Source organism: Crocodylus siamensis, chromosome 1 (assembly GCF_052110815.1).
Source record: "Crocodylus siamensis isolate JL-2025a chromosome 1, ASM5211081v1, whole genome shotgun sequence".
Taxonomy (NCBI): Eukaryota; Metazoa; Chordata; order Crocodylia; family Crocodylidae; genus Crocodylus; species Crocodylus siamensis.
In genome coordinates this window covers 126,766,960-126,793,899 of record NC_143395.1, presented here as the reverse complement: position 1 = coordinate 126,793,899, position 26,940 = coordinate 126,766,960, and the positions used below count along the sequence as shown (strand labels likewise).

Here is a 26,940-nt window from a genome sequence, read left to right as displayed (position 1 = left end):
CTTCAGAGCATACCATATTTCTCTCGTTAAATCATCATGATTGACTCAAATTCTCAAATTATCAATCATTTCAAACATCAAATTACCTGAAAAAAATATGACATTTAGAACACTGCTTTCAATAACTGGACCAAGAATGGCCTACAAAGGCAAATGGAGTGGGTGACGGAGGGTGATGATCACCCCTCAGACATTTCCAATGTACCAGGTAATATCCTGCTGAGATGCCCCACTGCCCTGAATATGCTACCTCCTGAATGGAGAGTACTATATCTACTTTAACAAAGACTGATCAATCCTGTCCAAAAGTGGCTATACTGTGTTACTTTTGATATACTAACTGGCCATGCTACATCCAGTTTCAGAGATTGTGCTCATCACTTTGAAGTTGCTAAGGTCCATTCTGGAATTAAGGTTGAAAACCACTGTTTTAACATCTGCAACATTCTTGAAATTTAACATTTATTCCTAATAAATAAGAGAGAAAAGTAACTAAGTGTTTCAATCTGCAGGGATTATGCAGCAAGCAGGAAGGTATGCCCCAAATGCCAGAGAACATACATTTTTAGAAAACAGAAAAATGTATTTTAAAACAAGTTGACAGGTAAAAGCCCCTGATTTGACTATGGCAGTCTACAGCAGGAACAATACTGTGGGGAGAAAAGGTATTCCCAGTTATGCCAGCAAGGGACCTACCTCCAGCTGGTGATCACTCTTTACCAATGCCATACGGGCCCTTTGCAAGGAACCATGCATTAGCTTGTGAAGTCTTAAAATTAGCTTCCTCAACCCCATTTGCTTCAGTGCTTTATCTACAAATGGCCTGTAAATAGAGGTCAAACAGTGTTTGTTGCAGCCTGCCTCAGCACTGCACTCGGGAATAACCCAGGAGGCAGAGTCATCCTCAGATTCAAGCCTATCAAGCTTCCTTGATAAATGGTCCTGTGGCTGAAAGTCAAAATTTGGCTTATTGGTTAAATTGTTTTTGATGGCTTGTCTGAGTTCTTCAACGTTTTCCTCAGAGATCTGTTCTTCACCTTCACTTTCCTCTGTGCACGTTCCTGAGGATTCCTTTACTTCAGTTTCCCTATCACCTTCCTCTTCCTCTGGATCATTATCCTTGGATGGTCGAGGAGAAGGGATTTCAAACACTGGCCAGCCAATATCAGACAGATTCTTGATGCCCAAAACAGTTCCCATAATCCTTAGTTTTTGATTTAAGTCTTTTGTAATGTTTAACCACAGACAAAGTGCCTGCACCCTGTCTTGGAAGTCCTTTGCAGCATACTTTTCATAGTCCTTTTGAAGGGCCTGCAAAGATGGATAAAGTGCTTCTATATACTCTAACAGCTCCATTATCCGCTTCACTTGCTCAAATGAGACCCGCTGGCGATGAAGGTGTTCATGGTAACTTGAATAACCCAAAGTGCTAGCTCCATGGGCTACTTTACAGTGTCCTTCTCCTGAAGTACCATTGAGACTGGCTCCATTTTTTACGCAGGAGAAGTTTCCATAGTTCACTTTGAAGGTGAGAATTTCATTAATAATATCTGGGATGGCTTGACGGGCCGTATATAGATACAAGTCTTGGTCATTAATGCTCCGGCCAGCATGCCAAGCTTGTAGTTCAAGCCACATTAGTTCATTGGATCCATTCAACCCGAAAGAGGAGCTGTTTTCCTGTCCTCTCTGCTCCCTATCCTTTTTCTTTGAGACTGAGGTAAGCTTTAACAAAAGCCGCAAGGTTTCAAAGAATTTTAAACGATCTGCTGGGCAATCAGTTCTAGAAGTCTGGCGCGCAGGTCTGGCTATAGGCATGGGCACAGAAACTGGAAGCTTAGCATTGCTACAGCCAAGGCTGAGGTAAGGCTTATTGAGATCAACATCTGGAATTGATTTTTTTGGCAACCCACCAACCGAGTCTAACATGAATGAGCACTGAACATTTTTCTTGTGATCTCTTTCAGTTGTCCTAAGAGTGGCTCGGATCTTTTTTCCCTGCTTATAGCTGTGCTCTTCCACGCTCTCAACGGTCTTGCTGCTGTCTTTATGGGGAGACTGAGATGGTGCACTCATCTTTTCTGTAAGAAAAATTGAGAAAAAATAATTTGATTCAAGCAAATGGATGAAGTAAGACCTTTTTTCAGACAACCTACTTCTAGATTTCACAAGTCTTATTTTACTTTTATTTTCTACCCACACAAAGGTCAAGTGTTCCACTGACCTCAAGCAACATTTCAAAATAACAGTGTATGAACATTATCTGATATTGTCAACAGTGCAGGTCACCTACCAGTAGAACCAGCAAGTGATCAGTTTGGTTCTTCCCACCCCTCCTGCCCCTACCTCTTTTTGTCACCTCTGTAGCCCAGATATGGTCTCAGACAATTATCACAATCCCACACACATATATATCCATCAAAAAAAGTTATAAGCCAGAACAGGACTGGAATGGTTTCCAAGCCATTTTTATGAATGCATATTACACACACACACACACATACACAACTATGCTACAAGAATACTACTAAGGTTGCAAAATCAAGTACTCAAAAGACTGAAAAAGCCAGAGTTAAGGATGCTTATGCAATTCTAATTAACTCCCCCCTTACGCATGCACCACTTTTAAGTCACAATCACAGTGTTTATTCCACAGAACCCTTGTGGAAGATCATAATTCTTTCTGAGTGCCTAAAGAAGGAACATAACCGGTATATAGTGAACAAAGTTGCTACTTGTAGGATCCATAGCTATTACAAAAGTTGAAAACTTCAGAATGAATGAGGCAGACAGCTGGAAAACGAGAAAGGATAGTTTTATGGTTATTGAATCCTACTCTGGAGAACTGGGTTCTGTGTCAGTCTCTGTAACAGTTTAAAATGAAAGGTGATAAACCAAGCTTTCCATAAGCAGCCCTTAATTATGCACTTCTCATTGATAACTGCCCAACTCAAGTCTGATTGTTGTAGAAACTCAGCACTTGCAACTGCAACTGAACTCAACTTAGCTGTGCTTTGAACACACTAAATACTCTGAAAATCAGACTCTAGGCATCTCAAATTAATTACATAAAATAAGTGACCACTTTTGACAATTATAGCCTTACTCTCCGGATTTCAATTCTCAACTACAAAACTGGAATAATATACCACCTCCCAATCTCACAAGCATATTATGAAAATAATTAATTAATATTTCCAAAGTAATCAATGTTGTGGAAGCGAGCACCAAGAACAAACAGGCCATCATGTCAGCAATCTTTCATCTAGGCGCACGCATCCAGACCACCCGTTGTGTTTTTTTTCTAGAACATGAACACCCAGACTTTAAACCTATTAAGGTAGTGGGCAGGGATGTATACTTTTATTCAGATTTTAAACATTTATGTTATGGTTATACTATCTGCATATATACTGTGGACATTCAGCAATACATTTAAAGAATTTCAAAGATTCAGAAACATAACAGATTCACATTAAATACCAATAAAGTTTTCAGACACTGTGTATTTATGTTGCAACTCTTACACAACTGTTCTATATCAAAATAAAGTTTAGCAAGTATTATTAACATGGTCAAAAGCTTTTTGCAAAATGTTAATTTTTATACTCCATCATTTTATACTACTTTTTTTTCCCCAGAAACTCAGATACCCCATTCCATCCAAAATCCTTCCAACCAAAAACAGCAAGAAAAAAAACCACACCCAGACCCCCACACACACAACCACATACTGACACCCTGGCACAAACTGTTCAGTTTTCCATTCACGGAACGGTGCCAGTTATTCCAAAGTCACCTACGGGCCTTTCTATTACTACTAATATTATGTTAACAGTGGTAGGTAGTGATGACTATCCTCTTATGACAACCCTGGGACTGGTAGATATAGAATTGTTTGCATTATCCTTATCTATCACTGTGTATCAATAAAATTCACCTATTATTAAATGGATAGGTTGTGGTTGGTCTGAGGATCTGGGTCCGCCCAGAACACAGTATCTGGGTCATAAATCCAGTGCCAACAGGTAGCATGGTAATAGGCCTCAGTTGCTGTGGGTGGCAGCAGCAGCACTGGGAGCAGAACTACAGGGGAAGGTGCCATGGCTACCTCATAATTCGTCGCAGTCCTCCTCTCAGCACTGCCACCGCCCACCCTGAGCACAGCCCCAGCCCAACCCCACTGCAAGTAAGACCCCAGTGCAGCTCCTGACCCCAGGCTGCAGCAGCAGCCCACCCTCACCCTGCACACAGATCCGCAGGGCACATGCTGCCCTGTGTCTCCCCCGGGGTGTGAACAGCGGTGGGAGCTGTCCCCCCCCCTCCCTCCCTCCCCCCACACACACACCCCCCATGGACAAGCCACTCGTGGCTCCATCCCACACTCCACCTCAGGTGAGCAATACCTGCCCCTGCCACAGCCCCACTCCCTCCTTCACTTTGGAGGCCTCAATCTGTCCCCCTCGTGCCATTTCCCTTCCCCCCCAACAGACTTATCAGCCTGACACTGCTCTCCAAGCTTCCAGGCTTGCACATCAGCAGTTGGATTGGTATTGGCCAATATGGCTTGTTAATAATCGGCACTGAACCAAAAAATCTTTACCAGTGCACCCCTACTGAATATTCCATTTTGATTCACACATTACTAGCACAGTAAAACACAACCGTTCCAGCATTTTTTCAATGCACTCGACCATCATCTAGGTATCAACAATTCAAATAATAATGAAAAGTCCAAAACAAACTATGCGTTCCAAGTCTCCTCAAGCTTCAGTTAAACTAGTAAAAAGGCAATTTTAAAGTAAGAGAAGTGAACTGCATCATGGGATTTTCTATTAACAGGTTTAACTCTAAAACTGAGGTAAGATTATATGTTGCTATAAATCACATAATTATAATAATAGATTTTAATTATAATTACCTTTACTACTTGCATGTGGCATGTAGAATCAATGACTAATAGCAATCCAAAGGGCAGAGAGAACTGAACAGTAATATGACAGACAGTACTTAATCATGGTCTTAATTACCCCCTTATGTGCTATGTTGACAAAATGGGGAAAATCAGCAAGCAATCAAAATATTAAACTGCAAGTCACATCACTCAGCATCGACACTTTCTTTATTACATTTTTATCTTTATACAACATCTGCAACGAGTAACAGTCAAAATATGGGGTATGTACCACAACCAGCTAGATTTTTACATCTCAGCATCATCTTATACTTTAAATAGTTTAGTGATGACAGAAAGCTAATTACAATGCAGCACAAATTCCCTTACATCACATTACTAAGGGAGCCAAACAAGCTGCATCCATTACCAGCTGGAAGCGTGTCATAGGCTGCAATTCTCCTAGAACAAACACAAACAGAAAAAGGAAACAAAGCTGTAAAATACCCCACCTCCAGCATCTAATCGGGTTTCTGCTATTTTAAGTATACTCTCACAGTGCTATATGGCCCATGCATTTGCATTGTAACTTTGACAGTCTGATACATGACCACAAAACAAGGATAAACATGAACCACAAGGCTGCACAGACCCTACCAAAAAGCTCCAGGTGGAGTCAGAAGTCTGCTATGAAAGAGTCCAGCAACTGGGCTCTTCCCCTTCCTCAATCACTTACAGTGCCACTGGTCTCCCAAGTCACAGAGCTTCCAATAGCTCTCACTACGGCTAATCTACCTCATCTTTTTCACTCATCCACATGTGTGCACACACACATGCACACACACAGAACAAAGGAGCTAGCATGTGGGAGGCACAGAAAACTGGAAAGTAAAAAAGAGTGCAACAAAGAGGGGTCATAAGTGTGTGGGCTATGAAATGAATGGAAACGAGGAATGAGGTTTCATTTACAAATAGAAATAACTTCATTTCAGCAGCTGGTTTATCTGAATCAGTGCTGATCACATACTGTATTTAGCTGTAAATACAGAAAAGGGACAAGTTGTGGTTAAAAACATTTAATCTAAACCAATCAATCTCCAATAGTTACAACAACAAAGTTATTTCCACATCTAGACCTGGCCTGAATCAAAAAAGAGGGAGTGAATATGAACTCTTGAATAAATCTTCAGACAGCTAAAGGATCCACACTTTCTCATTCCTTGAGTACTAACTGCAATCCTTATTTCATGTGCTATTCAAATACCACTACTCCAATCTTTATCAAGTGCAGAAAGCTACATACGCCTCCTAAACACAGATGAAATATGAACATATCCTCAACTTCAAAGCACTCATTTGAAAAAAAAAAAAATCAATTAAAAATGCCCACTTTTATTTACAAGCACTCTCCCTAGATTCACTCCACCCTGCCTCAAGAAATCTGTTCCTACCACCGCCCCACCATCTTTCTTTTGCAATAATCTTTTATCTATGTGAATTTTTAAACTAAGCTCATGGTGGGTTGCGAGGATTACCACCACTGCAAGCCCACTGGGCAACCTTTGTAAATCCAGCAGGCTAAGGCACTTAAGGGAACCTACCTTTACCCCAGCCCCAGAACAATCTGTAGGAAAGGGAAGGGCCCCCAATGGGACACTTATGTGCCTGTACACTAATGCCAGGAGCTTGGGGAATAAACAGGAGGAACTGGTCCTCCTGCTAAACAAGACTGACCTCGTAAGGATAACAGAGACCTGGTGAGACTCCACCTATGACTGGGTCACAGGTATAGATGGCTATACCCTGTACAGGTGAGATCGTATGGATAAAAGGGGTGGGGGTGTAGCTCTCTATGTCAAGGACAGCTACACATCCGTTCAAATTGAGACTGGCACCCAGGAAGGATGACTGGAGTCCCTCTGGATTAAAATACATGGGGAACATGGCACAGGGGACATCACGGTAGGAGTCTACTACAGACCTCCTAACCAGAAACAAGAGCCGGACCAGGAATTCGCCAGGGAACTGGCTGAGGATGCACTTGGTGCATGGTTGTCATGGGAGACTAACTACCTGGACATCTCATGGGAAGAGCACTCAGCCAAATCTGACTCGTCGCAAAGCTTCCTCACGTACGTGGATGAGCTCTACTTGACTCAAGAAGTCTGTGAGCCAACAAGAGGTAAAGCATTGTTGGACCTGGTACTGGCCAAAAGGGATAACCTAGTCAGTGACCTAAGAATCGATGGAAAGTTGGGTGATAGTGAGCAGGAGCTGATCACTTTTACTATCCATCGCAAAGCTGGAGAGTCAGTCAGCAGTATGGAAGTCCTCGACTTCAGGAAAGCTGACTCTGACAAGCTCAGAAGGCTCACTGTTGAGGCCCTAAGGGACCACGACTCGACAGGAGTCCAAGAGGAGTGGTTGCTCTTCAAGGGAGCGATCCTGACAGCACAAGGGATGGTCATCCCATCTAGGAAGAAGGGTAGTAAAAGGGCACAGCAACCCCCTTGGCTCAGCAGGGAACTTGAGAACCTCCTACGCCTCAAAAGAGAGACTTATAAAGGATGGAAGGCTGGAATTACCACCAAGGAGGAGTACTCAGCACTGGTCCGTACCTGCAGGGAACAAATCAGGAAAGCCAAGGCTGCAACTGAGCTCCATCTAGCTTCACATATCAAGGATAACAAAAAGTCCTTTTTCAGATATGTAAGGAGTCGGAAAAAAAAGCAAAGGTACCATTGGACCCCTGCTGAACCAAGCGGGACAACTAATAACAAACTCCCAGGAAAAGATCAATCTGCTTAATGTGTACTTTGCATCAGTCTTTCATCAGTCAAATGGGACCACCCTGCCTAGCAAGAAGTAAGGGTAAGGGCGTATTTATACCCAGCATCAGTGCTGATCTAGTAAAGCATCACCTTGAGAGGCTGGACACCTCAAGTCAGCTGGTCCTGACAGATTACACCCTAGAGTACTCAAGGAGCTGGCAGGTGTCATAGCCCAACCATAGGCAAAAATATTCGAAAACTCGTGGCGCTCAGGTGAAGTACCTGAAGACTGGAAGAAAGCCAACGTGGTACCCATCTTCAAGAAAGGGCAGAAAGCAGATCCTGGGAATTACGGGTCAATCAGCTTGACCTCAATTGCCAGTAAGTTTCTGGAAAAAATTATCAAAGAGACCCTTCTTGGTAAGCTGGCTGAAGGCAACATCCTATGGGACAGCCAGCACGGGTGTCACACTTAGGTCTTGCCTGACCAATCATCTCCTTCTATGACCAGGTGACATATAACCAGGACAAGGGAGAAGAGACTGATGTCTTATATCTAGACTTTACAAAAACCTTTGATCTGGTGTCCCACTACCTCCTCATGGAAAAATTGGCCAACTGTGGCCTCAGCTACGCAACAGTCCAATGGCTGGGAAATTGGCTCTGAGGTCGTACCCACAGAGTAGTGGTTGATGGTAGCGAATCATTATGGTGCTTCATGACCAGTGGTGTCCCCCCAGCCTCTGTCCTTGGACCAGTTCTCTTTAACATCTTTATCAACAATGTGGACATTGGTGTCAGAAGCGCACTGGCTAAGTTTGCCAATGACACTATGCTCTGGGGCACAGTGTCCACACCTGAGGACAGGTTAGTGATCCAGGCTGACTTCGATAAACTTAGTAAGTGGGCAGATACAAACCTGATGATATTCAATATTGATAAACGTAAGATACTCCACCTCGGCAAAAAAAACCCACAGCATACTTATAAGCTTGGCAGTGCTATGCTTGCTAGCACCACTGCTGAAAGAGACTTGGGGGTTATAACTGACCACAAGATGAACATAAGCCATCAATGTGATGTTACAGGTGGTAAAGCAAACAAAACTCTGGCTTGCATCTATAGATGCTTCTCAAGTAAATCTCAGGATGTCATCCTCCCACCGTACTTGGCTTTGGTGGGTGAGGCTGCAGCTGGTGTACTGAATCCAATTCTGGGGTCTACAATTCAAGAAGGATGTTGAGAAGCCCGAGAGAATCCAGAGGAGAGCCACACATGATCAGAGGGCAAGAGAATAAGACTTATGAAGAGAGGCTAAGAGCCATGGGACTCTTCAGCCTGGAAAAGTGCGGGCTCGGGGGGGACTAGGTGGCTGCTTATAAGTATATAAGGGTGTACATAAGGATCTGGGAGAATGTCTGTTCACCAGAGCACCCCAAGGTAAAACAAGGACCAACAGTCATAAACTCCTCCAAGACCATTTTAGGCTGGACATAAGAAAAAATTTCTTTACTATCCGAGCCCCCAAGACATGGAATAGACTCCCTCCAGAAGTGGTGCAGGCACCTACTCTGGACTCATTTGAGAAACGTTTGGATGCTTACCTTGCTAGGATCCTTTGACCCTAGCTGACTTCCTGTCCCTGGGGCAGGGGGCTGGACTTGATGATCTTCGGGGTCCTTTCCATTCCTAACGTCTATGAAAGTGTATGAAATCTCCCTCTGCTGGTGTCAGTCTTCTTGACTGCAGCTTCTGCCACTTGGTATAGTTTTCTGGTGATCTCAATTTCCCAGAGTCTCTAGCTCATTTCAAAATTAAGCAGAAATCCCTTCTTTTCTTTTTTCCTTGCCTCTGGCTGAACTCCACTCTATTGTTACTATTTAAATACAAATACCAAGTTCAATATTAACATTAAAAGGAACATTTGAAGGTGCACTTTACATGACACTTGCTGAACAATAGCCTACATAGAGAAGTATATTGTGTTGTACTACATACTGGTTGAATAACTGAAGTTGTCTTGGTTACCAGATATTTTATCAACAAAAACTTTGGCTTTGTTTCCATCCCTGGAAAACGTCAGCCTCTGGAACAGATGAAAATTCTTATGATATAATATCATTTCTCTCTCTCTCTCTCTCTTTTGCCTTTATTTCTCCCTTTTCCCTACTCCTATCCATGAGGGAAAGGTATGAAATTAAAGGTTTGCTCGCATTTTTTGTGACTTGGCCTCCCAGAGAGAAAACAGTGACTTCTCATTTAGAAATCATCTTTCTACTAGACCATCACTCTGGTCTTTCTTATTTTGAGGAACATATCACAAATAATATCAGGTGCCAAATAACCCGATATTAACTGCACATGCTGTAATTATCCTTCCTCTTTCCTTGTCCAAATGTGCATAATTTGATTCAGAAGTAGACCAAGTAAGACGCCCTTGAACCATTTAATAAAAGGTCTTCCTTCGTTTTTCATTGCATTTCCTTTGGGTACTTCACAGTATGTTTGTGTAACTAGTCCCATGGTTTCTGAGTTATAATTAGTCAGTTCCACCTGTGAGAAACACCCACAGCTAAAATCTGTGCGAGACACCCATAGCTAAAGGGTGGAAACATTTTATTTAAAAAAAAAAAAATTATAAAACTATAAAAGACCAGAGAAACTCAAGGAAACTACAATTAACCTTTTTAGAGCTAAGATTTCAAATGGACTTGTTTTGCTATTATTAAGAGAAAAGGTATAAAATGTATGAATTTAAATAATCTCTCCTAAGCATCCAAATTGACACCTGTCTGGCATGGAACCCAGAACCTCAACCTCGCTGGTGCAGCTGCTCATCTCAGGCTGCCACTTCAAGAGAGCAACAGGGCAGACACAGGTGGCCAGAACCTTCCAGTTGAGCATAGCCACACACCCACTCCCTGCTGCTGGAGTGGCCAGCCAGGGTCAGCTGACCCTTCACCCCTTCCAATATAAACCCCTGACCCAGAAGAGGAAGTGTCTGGGCAACAAGGTTCAACCTTGTATCTAGGCTGCTGCACCCTTGGTTTGTACTTCTCCTAACTTTGACAGATTCTCTGGATACCAAACCTGGTGTGCCCACAGACCCCGAGTATGACCCAACCCTTTGGCTCCCTGACCCAACTACTCTCCTAACCCCATATTCTGCCCAAGCCTCTGGATCTTCGACTCAGTTCCCCAGACAGATCTTCTGGCTCCTGGCTTCCCTACACTTGGACTCTACACACCCTCCTCAGCTCTTGGCTGCATCTCCTGACACTGGGCAACTCCCAGACCTGGCAGCCCACAGCCTGGCATGTCAGCACTACTTTAAGGAAAAAAGCCAATATTGATGAGTACCCATGTTTACAGCTTTTTTTGTCTGGTTAAAGAACATTTCCTTTAAGGCTAAGGTATGCTACATGTGGGCAGTAGAAAAATGCTTTGTGGTGGGCTAGTGGTATCTTCATAAATAAAAGCTTAGGAATAACAGAAAGCTGGGGTTTACTGCAGAAACTGAGAAATTACTTAAAAAATTGCGAGCTACAGAATTTATTTAATGTCTGCAATTTTCCTTTGTGTTCAGCTTTAAGAAGTATAATTCTACCACAAATGTGACATTAAGGGAGAATGCCATCACAGAGCTCTATGCTTACTGTTGCTCAATGCATCCAATTTGCTCATTGTACAAATTAAAGCTTTTTCCTCAACAGCAGAACCACAGATTGATCCTGCTCTGACACACAAGCTGGGTACTTCCTCTTTTATGCACCACTACCAATTAAGTCTTTCACATCAAATTATGACCACAGTTAGGACTTGCACAACTGTATATTACTGAATTCATGGGATCCATCTACACACGCAATTAATGTACATAAATAAACTCTGGAGCTTACTACCACCCTTATTGCTCCCAGGCACTGTGTCTTCACGTGGGCCTGGGACTGCTGCATGTTGAGCAGCACCAGAGCAGCCCCGGCTGGCAAAGACGTTAGGGGGTCAGCCTGCCAGCCCAGGGCTTCTCCCTCTGGCTCAACATGTTGCAGAGGGGCTGAGGTACAAAGGTGCTTCAGCGCAGAGCTAACCAGCAGCCACCGCCCGCACTGAAGCACCTTCATGCCCCAGCCAGCCAGGGCAAAGTTTTTTTACCCCACAGCAGGATAGTAGTTGCATTTACAAGTGCTATCCTGCTGCAGTGCTAATTAGTTTACTCCGGCCTAAGAGGGACACACGTGTAGACATGCCATCGATTTTTACTGTGCAGCTAATTAGTCCACTGTGCAGTAAACAGCTCGTGTAGACATGCCCATGGATTACATTCTCAGGACTACTTCCTGCAAGATCCCTGGGAATAATTCTTTACATAATCATCTTCTGTCCAGCGTATTAACCAAAACTGAAATCTGCCCCAAGTTACCTATCATGGCTCTTGTTAAAGGAAGGCCAGGATAACTCCTTAAAGACTAGCTTGCTTGGAAAGGCTTTTGTAGGGTACAGCCTATTACTTCATGAAATCCTCATGAATTCCACAAAGGGATGCCACAATGTGCCACATTTATTTGTAAAATGGCCCTTGTTTTCGAAAGGCAGAATTAAAAAACAAAAAACATGGAAGAGCAGAGCAGGCAGAGTCCTACTTGCCACTGCAGGAGCTGCAAGCTCCAGCCATGCAGTATGGACACAGTCCTCTCCTCAGCCTCACTCCCATTTCCCAGGGAGAGGAGCAGCTGCTCATTGGAACAGCTAAAGTATTAACCCTCTCACAGCTGCAGCCTAATCATTTGTAAACCAATATTGAGCAGTGCCCAGGTGAGGGTTAAACCTATAAGTGTTAGCCACATGCAGCCAGCAGTAAGGGGAAGAAGGCTAGAAAAGGAATCCTATTCCCAGCTCCGTGTGGCCCAAGCCTCCACCTAATGAGGAAATATGTTTATTTAAGAACCTCCCCCCCAACTTTCCAATTGCTAATTTTTGAGGGGAAATATGTATGGTATGCAAATGAATGCAGAAGGTTCCAGTTCTTAGCCACCATCAAAATTAAAGTTCTTCCTAATGGTCAACCTAAACCTTCCCTGTTGCAGTTTTAATAAGTTTATCGTTTCTTTTCCTGTCATCAGTGGACGCAGAAGAATTGACTGCTATCCTCTTTATAGCAATCCTTTTTGCATTTGAAGACTTATAAAATTTCCCCTTTGGTGGTGTTTTCATAGAATCATAGAAAATGAGGGTTGTAGGGGACCTCAGGAGGTCATCTTGTCCAACTCCTTGCTCAAAGCAGGACCATCCCCAACTAGCTAACCCCAGCCAGGGCTTTGTCAAGCCAGGCCTTAAAAACCTCCAAGGATGGAAATTCTACCACTTCTCTAGTTAACCTTCTCCCTCGATTAAATAATCCCAATTTTGTCAATGTTTCCTTACATCCTGTTTTCAAAGACCTCTAATCATTTTTATTCTCCTCTGGACTGTCACCCCAATTTTGTCCACATCTTTGGCACAATACTAATACAATGTTGCGCATAGTACTACAGGTGGAAGCAATTATGGCAAAACTCCCCTTCTATTGTTCCCGAGAGGTCTCTTGCCCTTCAGCTTTCTTCATTTGGTCTGTTCCATGACAGAACAGGGAGAGGGAAGAAAGGCGAATAAACACAAAAGAAGATTTTGTTTGGTTGTCCAAGGTGAAGGACAAAGTTCATGGGATTTGAGATCTTCAGGTTCAGGGAAAGTGAGGAAAGAAGAAATGTCAATGCAGTCCCAACAGATGAAGTATTAATGGATAACCATCTACAAATAAATAAATAAAGCAGTTGATAGTACAACTGAAGGGATGCATTTGCAGAAGAGATGTGTTACAAATGAAGACCCTCATGAGGAAAGTCTGAACTGCCATCATTATTTATTTAAGGAAGGTTGTATCCCGAATATCCCAGACTGGGGGGGAAAATAAGGATTCAGAAATTAATTTAACAGGTAATTTATCACATAAAATCAGAAGCAGCCCTATGAGAAGCAGATTAAATGAACAAACGCTGCAGAGACACCAACAAACTCACATAGCTCTCAAAACTTGATATTTATTCTTAACTAAAGAGCTAATAGTCTATTAAAGGTTTTGTCTACATGATATAACACTCGGGGGAAGTTACTCCAAATTAACTTTTAAAGTGGGTGAATTAAATTATATGAAGCCCTTGAGTGAATGCTTACTTAGAATTAAAACTGATCTCAATTTTGGTAAACTAAAGAAAAAACATTTTAATTCTGAATAAGAGTATCCGCACAGAGGGTCAATGTATCCTAACTAATCCATTTTAACACTGAGGGAGCATGTACACGTGATGCCATTACCTTGTACACGTGATGAAAATGTCAGTGTGTGGGTGGCTTAATGGTGTCATGTTGTACACGTGCAAAAGTTCTGGGGTTTTGAATGAGTTTGAACTATTGCTAACTAAACTACATCCCGATGTAGTTTAGTTTGCAATGTTGCAAACTGCAATGGTGCAGCTATTAGCTTGCCTCCCAGCAACAGAAGAGGCGGACAAAGCAAACAAACAAAAAAAGAAACAGGCCCCTTGCCACTTCCACCTTCATCAAGCTCATGTGCCAGCAGGACACCTGGGGCCACCTGGGAATAAGCTGGCTTGCCCCTGGGGCAGTGCAGGAAGAGGGCAGTAGGGCAGCTAGGTTTGCTGGTAGCCAGAGAAGGCAACAGGGACAGGGCACGAGGCCACCCAGACAGGCTGCTACCTGGCTGGGTGCTGCCCCAGCTTGGAGGTGTTCAAATCAACACTTCCCTGAGCACACCTGGGCTTCGAGCACCCCGTGCACCATCCCTGCCACCTTCTCTGGCTGCCAGCAAACCCAGATGCCCTCTTGCCACCTTCCTGCGTTGTCCCAGGGGCAAGCTAGGCCATTACCGAGTGGCCTCAGGCGTCCTGCCGGTCCCAGGAGCCTGCTGAAGGCAGAAGCAGTAAGGGGCCCAATCCCCACCACCACCAGCAGAGCCTGTCCACCTCTCCCACACACACCCAGGGGTGGGGAGGTGAGCTGCCAGCAAGCTGAAAGGCCCCTGAGCTGTGGGGGGGGCCCCGGTTCTTTCCTCTGTGGCAGCAGCACCTCCCACATAATCTCTTTTCCTTTTCCACAAAAGACATCACCTTCAAAACAGACTCAGTCCTACAAATCTCTAAGATGTACTTGAATTTCCATGAACTACAAATAACATTTTCCTATGCATTTCCTTAATTCAGAAACTAAAAGGTTGGGGTTTTTTTTAATTTGGTATTAAAATCCCTTGAAGGCAAAACAGGTTACTAATATATAAGTAAAGAATTATACAGTTAAAGTTGCACTCAAAGAGCTCTTTTTAGTCTCAGAGGCATTGGTTGTTTGGCTGCAGCTGTCCTGTTTGAGGTAGTATAATAAACTGCCTGGGGAAGATGTGGATTCTTCATCACTGGAGGTGATCAAGAAAAGACTGGATAACCACAAGTCAGGGATGTTATAGGTGTAGCTATGGCTATGTTCTACTACGGATATTTCCCATGCTTGTGGCCTTTGCTGGTTACCGCGTGCTGCTGGGAGGGAAGTCCACCCCCATTTCCTTTCTGCTACATATGTCAGGGTTTTTTATTTTATTTTGCTTTTAAGTCTTCCTCAGAGGCGTTGGGTGGTAGTTGCAGCCAAGGCTGGAGATTTTGACTGAGGTGTGCCAATGCTCCTCTGGGCCTTCAAGCCAAAGGTTCTTGGCTAAAGGGCCTTGCCTCCCCCACTCCCCCCCACAGGATCAGACTGATATATATCTGGGGTCAGGAAGGAATTTTATCCCATGGTCAGATTGTGGGGGTTTTGCCTGTCTCTCTGACAAAGGGTGTAGACCTCTACCTGGGATCCCTTGCCCATACTAAGCAAACAGGATGTTGGCTGCTGTGGCTCCCCTGCTTTACCTGTGGCAGGTTAGGGTGTTATGTCTTATGTTATGTCAGGGTTGACCACAGTTTTACTAAGAAGTTAGATTATGGATTATAATGGATGGTTTGGACAGAGATAATCCTGTCGGGCAGGGAGTTGAACTAAATGACTTACAGAGGTGCCTTCCAGCCCTACTTCTCTATGATTGCTGTTGAGCATTGGGCTGAAATTTCCAGACCCATCCAAAATAATTTCAATATTCTTTCTTGAGTAGTAACAGTCAGTATAGAGCCCATCATCAGGTATGTGCAGCTCAAATTATTTCCCATAGGCATTCCTTTGCACTTATCAATGATGAACTTCATCTGCCATTTTGTTGCCCATTCAATTTTACAAAAGCCTTCTGCAGTTCTTCAGTCAGCTTTGTTGTATTTTTCTTTTTTTCCTTTTTACCTCTCTACATTCCATTCCACCCTGGCAAAGTAATCCTTTCAATCAAATACACTCAAATGTTGCTATATCACATATAGTATAAATAACCACTTTAAAATAAGCTTTGAAATGTTTCTGACAAAAACCAAATGCCAACATAACAAACTGACTCTAAAAGCTGGAGAGAGGTGGGGGTTCAGAGTGTCTCAAGCAAAGATATTTAACCCCACTTGAATCTAAATAAACCTGGGTTTGATCCCTTTCAAAAGCTAATGAGAAGCTGTATTCATTCATCACTTCTACTGCTGCATAGATAGGGTAACCATACATCCCAGTTTAGTTGGAATAGTCCCAAATTTTGGAGGCCGGTCCTAGCCAGCTAGTGAGAGTTAAAATAAGTCTCAGAAATGCAGGGGGCAGGGCACAGTCGGTAGAGAAGTAGAGTGGTATGGAACACCACACAGGCAGCACTACCCACCCAGCTGCCTGGTGTACCATGTCACCCCGCCTCCGCCTGCAGCAGCACTGCTGACTTGGTGGAAGGGGGCAGGGGGCATCTTTCAAGATGTCCTGGATTTCCGTATGGTCAGCATATGCATAGATCATGTTGTTCTCTCTCTGCATGCATCTACGTGTGCATTTTACTGCATTGTTGACTAATTAGCTCTGCAATGAAGTGTCACTGTCTACATGTGCACTGGCATTACGGCACAGTAAATTAACTAACTTCGCACTAGTACTTAGTACTATCCTATGGCAAAGTATTTATGTGTGCTGAAATGCACATGTTGACAGTGACGCTGCCTGACACTGACACTTAGAGCCTGCGGTTGACCTCCTAGACCCCTTACCAACCTAGGGTTGTTTCGCCCTGGCTCAAACTGCTGCAGTCCTGGGCATACATGCAGACACTGAACCCAGGAACAGCTGACTCTAGTGCAAACTGCACAAGAGTTTACCACATCACCTTAACGGCACATGTAGATGCAACCTGTAGGTATCTTTCCAATTAGGGATGCAGCTTATCAATAAGTATAACCAGATCAGAGGACAATATCCATTTAAACATCAGAAGAACCATCCTATGCATAGCTAACAAACAGGGGAGAGGCAAAACTATTAAGTATCAATTACTTTACAAGGCCAAGAGCAATTATCACTTCCAGAGAGACGGTGGAAAGGGCTACTGATACTAGATGACAACCAATTATTGGGATGGGCATCCAAAATTTGGAGGGTAAGAGAGAAATATCAGCCTTACAATAGCAAGTACATTTCATGAAGGTGGACAATTACAGAAGGAAATTCCAGACTCCTCAGAGAGGAAGGACTCTAGGAGTGCTGTTATACTTCACAGTTTGAACACTAACTCTAAGCAATGTTAGGCAGTTAAAGTTGGTGTGTGCTGTGAGCAATCACTCATTAAATGTTAATACCTTCTCCAGTGTGCAGAGTTCTCGACTTGCAGCTAGAGGGCTGGCAGGCAGAGGCAAGACTAGACGCTGCCAGGTCTGCCATGTGGCTGCCCAGCTCTCTACTTTGCCCCTCCCACTTCTCCTACAGCACTCTCCTCACCCATGGTTGCCCAACTCCCGCCGGTCTCTGTCAGTCCAGGGCAGTAGAAATCTGAATGATAGATAATCTATGTGCATGTGCAGGGGCAGATCCAGGGTGGGTGCAGCGGTGCAGCTGCATCCCCTTTTGATTCCTGGCCTACCAAAAACTTAAAAATTTCACAGCCCTGCACGTAGTTTTTAACTCTAGCTAAAAGTGTTAACTCAGTGAACAGTAACTCAGGTGTGGAAATAACTTTCAGTGAAGCACTGGATGCACTGTCAAATTGCTCAAAAAAGCTAGGATTGTTTTATGAATCTGGAAGAGAGATGGACATTTATTTCTAATGATTACAAGACTAATGAAACAGCATCTTTTGATTATTTTTTCCTAGCCTGTTGTGTTTTTATACATAATAGATAATATAGGAAATTACTGCACATTCCAATAAAGTTATATTTGTTTTTGCTTCCATCTTAAAACTGAATAATATTGCTCTGAGCCCCTAGCATAGTAAATAAAGCTTCTAGTTTCTAACTGGAGAAAAATATATAGTCTGTTATATGTCACAATATACCATATTTTCTGCACCCTGTTTTCAGAATCCTAGATCCACCCATGATGTGGTGGCAGGAAGGGTTTCAGAAGGAGTGTTGGCATTCCTGGACCAGAAGGAGTCAGCTCCTGCCCACTTTAGGCTGATCAGGTCTCTAATACAGGATGAGCACATGGTACAGGCATTCCCTGTCTGACATTGCAGCATAAGGCAGTTTCATCACAACTGCACAACCCTTCCTGGCCACAGAACCTGGCTGAAAAGCACTCAGGTAAGCTGAGATCGCACCAACAGTGGTTCTCACCCAGGAGTGCCACCACATTTGAAAGGGGAGGAGAGGTGCCCTGACCTTGAAAGGGTTGAAAAGCACTGCCTAAGGCTGTTCCGTGAGACAACTAGTGGAATAGTGGAGAAAATCTTGGGACTCCGTGAACTCCCTGACAGCTGGGTCTGTGACAGCTACCACTATAATTCAGGTAAATCAACTTTGACAAGAATGATTGGAAAAAAAACAGTATATTCTGCATGATGACAATGAACCAATAATTTGTTTGAAAAACAGCCTCAAAGTTTTGCCACAATGTATAAACAGGGCTTACCAATATTAAAAAAAAAGAAAAGAAAAATAAAGTACATGCATTTCCTTGTAGAAGTCAATATCAATATCAAGACAAAAAACTGAATCCTTAACCTAGGCAATGTTAAAGAATATCCCCAACTTAAACTTCAAACTAAATTGACTGAAAGCATTTTATTTATTGTTGTTAAACACCACTATCTAACAATATAAATGACAAAGGGGGAAAAGTAGTATTTTATTGGTTTGTTTTTGCTACTACTTTGACAAACCTCCCATACACTCACTGTAGAGCAGTCATTTCTCCCACTTTGGCTATTTCACACAGTAAAAAATAGGGAACTTTTACAGAAACATTAAACTAACTATAGGAACCAGTATAACCTTGTAACCTGGAACCACAGCCCTTGAAAACTGCATCCTACCATGCACCACGCAAAGTTTGCACCATGCAAAGAAAGGATGCTGTTCATCTGGGCAAGTTTTATCAAAATGTTTGTTTGCTTCCTACAACATATTCCTATTAATTTTTGTAACATTGGATAGATAGATCTATATGTATACTTACAAGGGTCAGTTCCCAGTATTTATCATTTTTAACTGAAATTAAATGTTAACAAAACTAAATGGTATGAAAAACTATTTTTGATTGCTGACTGGACAAACGTAATGACAACTATAATTTCATTACTCAAAGTGAACTAGAGAGAGGGAAGACAATGCTAAATGCACACAGTTCCCTATGAAAGCGGCCTACAGAATCTATAGAAATGAGGAAATAGGGGAAAACAGGCTATGGAGTTATCAGAAATAATCTGTAAAAACTGTACGTAACGTACATAAATACATTATATACTACTAGCTTCCAGCCCTGTAAGTAAAATAGCGTTAAAAAAGCGCCACCCACCTTTCAATGTGGAGCGGCTAGTTGGTCTCCCTACGTTATTCTTCTGATGCTTTGTTGACATACGTTTCATCTGTCGGGGTGTACTAGGAGGAGAGGTTCCATAGAAAGTGTCTGTGTTTGGTTCATCTGATAATTCCTCAGGTTCAGATTCAGATCTCTTGCAAGCAACATCTTCCGATTTGCACTCTTGCCTGAAGAAAAAAGGTCAGAATGTAGAATTAAAAAAACAAAACAAAACCCTACACATTACACTCAAGCCCAGATAATGCCACATGCATTGAACCGACAAGTGCTGGTGATATTAAATGGAAATGACAATAACAGGAGTTGCACACCACGAAGCACTTTTTCATGTTCTAATGCTTTTATAAAGGGCAACACGAAGGCTAGAATTTATACCATACTTTTGTATATTTTTGGCAGTTTACATAATGTCCAATCGTGACATTTATTTAATATCCAACATAAGAAACAAAGTAAAATCCATAATAATTATGCAAGCCGAAAAATTATACACTAATTCACAAAAGAGAAGAGAGGCTACATCACTGCACAAAAAGCTGAGAAGGACTTAAGACCCTGTAAGCCCTCTTACATGCACCTCTCATGGAACCATACCAGCACTGCATCTCTCATTATTCTTTTTAATTTTGTTGTCTTTTTTCAAGACTTTCCCAAGCCTGCTGTAAAAGCCATGCTATGCACTAAGAACTCATGCACCCTATGCAGTTTAGCTACCAAACAGACTGCTTCACAAGCCAAACACAGCCTGAGCAACAACAACTTACATTCCCAGGAGCTGAGGAAGCTGAGGAGCCTCTCACACAAATATAAATGTTTCCTATTATATTTTTATGTGTATTTTAACAAGGCAAGTTACTTTGAGACATTAAGTAATAAATACACCCAGCAGATTACCATATTTTCTCACATATACCAAGAACTTCCCCCCCCCCCGCAAAAAAATCAGTCCCCCAAAACCGGGATGCATGTATTAAGCTAGGAAGCTGATTTTCTACCTGAGAGAGAAGCACCCTGCTTTGATTCCTGCTCCATAGTGTAGCAGCTATGGTATACCCTTCAGGCAGCCAAGGAAGCTGACTTACTTAACGGATCGTTGTTCTTCACTCTACAGTGGCTACCCATCATCTCTCCTGTTGAATGGTCTTGATGTTCCACTAATCAAGCTAACCTTTCTTGTGCAATTCATAGGTTGTAAGGCTGGAAGGGACCTCAGGAATATCATCGGGTCCAGCCCCCTGCACCAGGCAGTAAATAAAACTGGAGTCAGGTGACCCCAGCAAGGTGAATTTACTGTCTGCTGGCTGCTCCTGGTTTCTATTTCACAGCCCTGGAAACTTTTTAGCTTTTTTCAAAATCATAGATCCACACATGGAGACCAGTTTACAGCAGCAGCTAGGGCAGTGGTGGCCAAACTGCGGCTCGCAAGCCAAATGAAACTTGCCAGCACAGTATGTGCGGCTCTCCAGAGACGAAGACCCACCCACTTCTCCCCTCTGGGACTGCTGGTTCAGGAGCTGGGCTGCCGGGGCTGGGTCTGCAGTCGCACTGCTTGCCCCAGGGAATGCTTCCCACGGTGAAAGCCAGAGCAGCTTGGCCCTGCGGCAGCAGGAGCCCAATCCTGCAACCAGTGCTCAGCTCTTGAACATTAAACTGGAGAAGTGGGCAGAGATCTGCGGCTCTTGACCTTCAGTGCAGGACTGGATGTGGCTCCCAGGGTGAGTAACTCTGGCCACCTCTGAGCTTTAATTAAGCATGAAAGGGAGGGTGAGTCAGCCAAAGATTACATTCTGTCTCTGCTCTAATACAGCCATAACTCTGGGAAAATCTTTTTTCTTCTTCATTCTACCTGTCAAAAGTAAGCTGTGCATCATATTCCAAGTTGAGGGTATGCAAGAAAGTACAGTAGTTAAGTTCTTGACATTAACCAGATTGTGACTGTCCAAGGGGCCCTAACAGATTTTTTGCATTGTGATGTATGCAGGTCAGCCACTGATTAGGAAAGCTTTGATAACAGGTGGAATATAAAAAGAACTGATATTACCCAGGTTTGGCTCTGCTTCAGGTGTACATTCCAGAAGCAGGCCTTTCGATGTCACACCCTCACCAGTGTGAGCTTTCTGTAATTTCCTGCAACTCCCATATAACACATAAATAATTCTTTTCAAACACAAATTTGCCTTCATCTCCCAACCTCTGCCCTGCCCTCCCAGGCTTTCCCACCATCTTAAATACAGACTTTGAACATGCAGCACTTATCATGATACGTCAACAAAAATCTTAAACGGATGCTACGTTATTTTAGAGTACATTAAACAAGACATTTAAGAAAAAATTGTGGCAAACCCAAAATTGAATAAATATAGCAGATACTAAGTAGGGCTGAAAAACATCCACTACTGACCAAAAAAAGTTAAAATTGGCCAAGAGTCACGTACAGCCATTCCCTGCACTCCCTACTTTGCCCAAATCCATCAGAGAAGTCCTCTCTGTGAGAGAGTAATATATCAGCGTGCCAGGTGATTTAAATAAAGTGTCTTAACTCATTTTCTTTTATTTCCTGCTTGTAACAGGAAATTATTTTCCTTGTCACTGGTGGGTTTTTAAATACTACCTTTATTGTTAAGGTTAGGCACTTTATCTTAGTTCAGTTTTATGTATTGGTGTGCACACATGTGCATACACACCTCCCTCAACCCCCCATAATGAGACCAAATCACAACCCTGAGTCCAGCTGTTCCCAATCACAGGATAAGGGCAGTTCAACCCCTGAGGCTTCAGAGAAACAGGCCCCACCTGCAGCTTGCTGGGATCAGTGCCCTGGGCCCAGCTGATCCTAGTGGGGCACTCAGGATAGCTAATCCACTAAGGCCACAGGTAACAGGCCCCACCTGCTGTAAACTGTCCAGGAAAAGAATTAGGTACTTAGACCTGACATTCTTGTGCTTTCTTGCTTTACTTCTCAAAACTCTTGGCTCATCCTGACTTGACTCTGGCTCCTCTTCCAGTTCTGACTTTTGGTATTCTCCGACACTGGCTCTGAACTTTGGCATATGCTGACACCAGATCCTGTGCTATAGTATCTTGACTTGGCTGTGGCTCCTGATTCTGGTTCAAATTCCTGACTCAACCTGACCTTGGCACAGCTTCTGTTTCACCCCAACTCTGGCTTCAGACTCCCAGTGCCATGGGAACCTTGCCCATGGACTTCACCTGCATACCACCTTCCCTAAATCCCATGCCACATTCTGCCTGTCTGTCTGACACAAACATACAGAAACTCCTCCTTAGGAATGGTCTCTTCTGTACGACTCTGTGCCAACATGAATGTGCTTAGCTTTGCCTACTGATTTAAATAGGTTCTGATCCTATAAACAGAAATGTCCTCTGGCTAGAGAATATCCAGAACAGTGCGATCACAATCCCGATCAGAGCCTTTGGATTCTATTATAATATAAACATTATTTGCAAAGGGACATGTAGGATCACTGGTTACTGCTATCTCACACTCTCCTTTACAAAAGACTCTCGAATTTCCTTAGCCTGCGCCCAAAAATATAACTAGGGGGTCTACCTAAATTTTTGCAGGTTGATCATGGTGTAATGCTCTAATTCTGTGGTCATTTTACGATGGCCCCATCCCTCAGCACTGAACAGCAGAGAGGCTAGGGCAAGGGAGTAGGAACAACAGGGCAGCAGTGATCTTGTCTGCTGCCCTTCACACCACCCCACCAGGCAGTGTGGACTACTGGCGCTCACAGGGGAACCAGCATTTCATTTTAATTAAGATTTTTTGTTGCCGATTTTCCGGACAATTCCAAATTTTGTGGTGTCCACAAAAACTGCAAATTACGTACATCCCTAACTATAACACATTTTCAAACAACTACTTATTCACTGACTGAGGCAGAGTCCCATAGAAAAATACCACGGGTGTCCACATAATTAAGGATTGTATTATCGTGCACGTGAACAAGGGAGGTAAAGTAAGATTATACATGGAACACTGATTCTGATATTTTCTAACTTTTGACTCCTTCATCTTTGTGAAATAACTTTGCCACATGCCTAAAATTACCCTAGATCCAGAGTCAGCAATGCTTCAGGAGCAGTGGGCTGAAATTATCCATGCTAGTCCAAGGTGGGCTGGCTCTGCTCCACCCCACAACCTGGGCAAAGCCCCCTGCCACCAAAATGCCACTGGAGCCCCCTCCACACAGGCTCCATTAGACAGATTGAGTCTCTGGGCGATCAGCTGCCAACCCCTGCCCTAGACCATTGGGTTTCAGTGTTTTATCCTTTCCCTCTTAGCCATATTTTGCCTGCAGTATAAGCAATTTAAGGTACCGGCCATAGCTGTTAATGCAAACATAAAACAACAAAATGGAATCCCTATCATAACTGGGGCAGTCGTTGGACACTGCTGTATTAACAGTAATCTTACTATACAAAACAAACAAAAGGCAGTACATTTCAGTATTGAAGGATAACTATGGTTGATACAGGCTTGAAAAGAAATGTTAGGAGTCCTGATACTAAACAGCATAGCTGGAAAACAGGCAATTAAAAATTAAAGACAATGAATCAATATTTTCACATAAACAGATTCTCCAAGCTAAAATAAAACAAGCAAGTTAAAAACAAAGGCAGTCAAGATAGCTACTTTAAAAAAAGAAAAGAAGCTGATCTTGTGGCAATACATGAATATGCCTATAACAAGCAATTAAGAATCTAATTTTCAGTGGCCTCCATTCAGATTTTTGACACATGTACGTGTCACCACAGATAGACGTAAGTGTGCATAATTTGCTCCAAAAAGCTTCTTATTAAAGCTGTAGCCTCAGGTCTATATTTTTCAATATTTTGTTCTGGTCTACAGCAGTGTTGTACACTTCAAAGAAGAGCTACTACTAGTAATGGCATTTGAATGTTCTGTCTCTTCCAGTTCAATTCATCACGCAATCTAAAGTCCCATTTATCTTATCAATTTAAATAAATAAATACATTTCAACTTGATTTCCAAGGATTTAAATAATAATAATCATTACATGATTTTAAAGTGCTCATCCTGGCTTTCCACCTACAATAATTTGGATAGATACAATGGAATTACTTACTGTTACTGAACTGCTGCAGCTGAACTAAAAAATATAATCAAGCAATTTATGTTTGTCTGCTTCAGCCACATAAGTCCACAAACTCATGTATACTCTGTTACACACTATGATTACTAACTGAGGTTTCATTTTTACATCAACAGTAACTCTGCAGAGCAATTGGCTGTTTGGTATAGTCTACTTGAGATCATATGCAAAAATTCAGTTTGTTACAGGACTCAACAACATAGTCAAGAAAACAAGAAACTTTATAAAATGAAATGTCAGTAACATATCAATACAATGGGATTGCCTGAAGCAATGGGATTGCCTGAATGACCAGGTACCAAATGCCCCCTACTTGAACACGAGAGAGAAACCAGTAACACAAGCAATCATTAACTTAGGACAGGAAAATAATTTTACACAGTAAGATAGTTATAACCATCTCTTTCATTGTTTGTAAATAGATTCTTAAACATTGTGAGGGGAATATACTGTTTTTTACTCCAAAAATTAAACTGGCTTGAGTAGATGCTAATTTCCAGACACTGACCTATATGGTAAAGAGAAGGCTAAGAACATAATATGCTAATTCACTGCAGTAACTGAAGCCATGATTTATAATTCTTAAATAACACCAAAAGTGGGGGAAAACCACATGAATTAAAATGGGTTAATATTAACCCTTTTATGTCTAATAACCTATATTATTATTAAGCAGTTTTCCTCTTATACTCTTTGGAAAAGCCAAAAGAATGATTTGAGTGAAATCAAGTAATAGTAAGTAATAGATGCACTATTACTTTACTACTAAAAATAAAACTGCAAAGATTAATATAGTTTCCCTTTATTGCTTCTCCTTGGACTTCTTTGAAAGCAACATTAAAATTAAGGACAAATAGTTGGAAAAAATACAGAGCTGATTTTTAAAACCAATGTCTAACTAACCATGGTATAAAATGAAGCATGAATCTGTAGCCCATGATAGGGAAAGTTCTACTAACACTTTTTAATATCCTTTTAGCAACAGAAAATCTACAATAGCTAACTACTGACACTTTATTGGTATTTTATTTCGCTCTCCTCCTCTTGACAATGTCTGCTGAACAAGTGCCTTTCAGAAATACATACATACATGTTAAAATAAAATATGCATCCATCCAAACAACTGCAATGCAAACATTTTTTGTAATATGCACTAGAAGTAAGCTAAACAAAGATGTCTCAAGAAAAGAAGTCTAGAGCTGAAAATTTATGAATTATCTAGAGATATACCTTCATATCAGTTGACTCAAATTAACATCATTTAACTTGAGCTGATAAAGAATTCTAGTCTAAACCTCATTGATACTACACGTGTGAAAGGTTAATGCTTAATTGTTTAACTGATAATCCCAGGGATAACCAGTTAGCTTTCTGGGTACTGTTTTGCGGGGGAGGAGGGGGGAGAGGAAGCCCTGGGGTGCTGGAGGAGGAACCAGAAAGTGTCAGAGCAGGCAGGGGGTGGGGGAAGGATGACGAGATGAACTAGTACCTATAGCCTATGAGGTTAAAGAGGAAAATAGCAGGTGACCTAATGACTCATCAATTAAGCAGTTAGCTGCTGCTCACAGGTGCTTGCTCCCTCCCAGTGCACTGGCTTCATGTGAGCTGTGTTGCCTAACTGAGCTTGCCACTGCCTCCTCTCCCCCCATCCCACCCCTGCCCAGAGAAGCAGCTGTGTCCAAGCTGCTGTCATCACTCAATTCAGAGCAGGCAATTATTTTGGGTGAAGAGCAGCTTAATTAGTATTCGCGGGCTGTTGAGGGTTGCAAGGATAACCCTGTCCCTTGACAGCTGCCCTGTCCCCTGGTTGATATCTTGGGAGCAGAAGTCCAGCCCCCCTAACCCCTGACCTTTGCCACTAGAAGTCCCTCCCCCTGCCCCCAGAAGAACTCCTTTAGGGAAGGGGGTACGCCATCTTAGACCCAGAAAAAAATTTATAAATTATAAATTAAATTAAAAATCAAACACTGACAGTAACATTTTAATTTATTTGAAAAAATATTTTTGTCCTCGTGTGTTTCTGTAGTGTCTATAGAAGTGATTGCATAATAGCTCAAAATGAAGTCTTACTCATATATTGGGGGAGGGGTGTGGAGGGAGAGGTATGGGCATGTGGGTGGGTATTGGAAGTTTGTGGGGGGTGTAATTTAGGGGATGTGGGAGGAGA

General features: G+C 42.5%; 1 protein-coding gene across 9 annotated transcripts in view; it reads right to left on the bottom strand.

The window, feature by feature from the left end:
- Nucleotides 1–26,940, bottom strand: part of MAP3K4 (mitogen-activated protein kinase kinase kinase 4) — a 189,394-nt gene that overhangs the window by 77,446 nt on the left and 85,008 nt on the right. For all 9 annotated transcript variants that reach the window (XR_016441799.1, XM_090042504.1, XM_090042538.1 and 6 more), the window contains 2 exons: nucleotides 19,609–19,799; nucleotides 697–2,081 (listed from right to left, as the gene is read on the bottom strand). Coding sequence is in view for 8 of the 9 variants with exons in the window: in XM_090042504.1 (XP_089898630.1) it covers nucleotides 697–2,081; nucleotides 19,609–19,799 (1,576 nt within the window). In the remaining variant the exon portion in view is untranslated. The remainder of the gene's footprint in view (nucleotides 1–696; nucleotides 2,082–19,608; nucleotides 19,800–26,940) is intronic.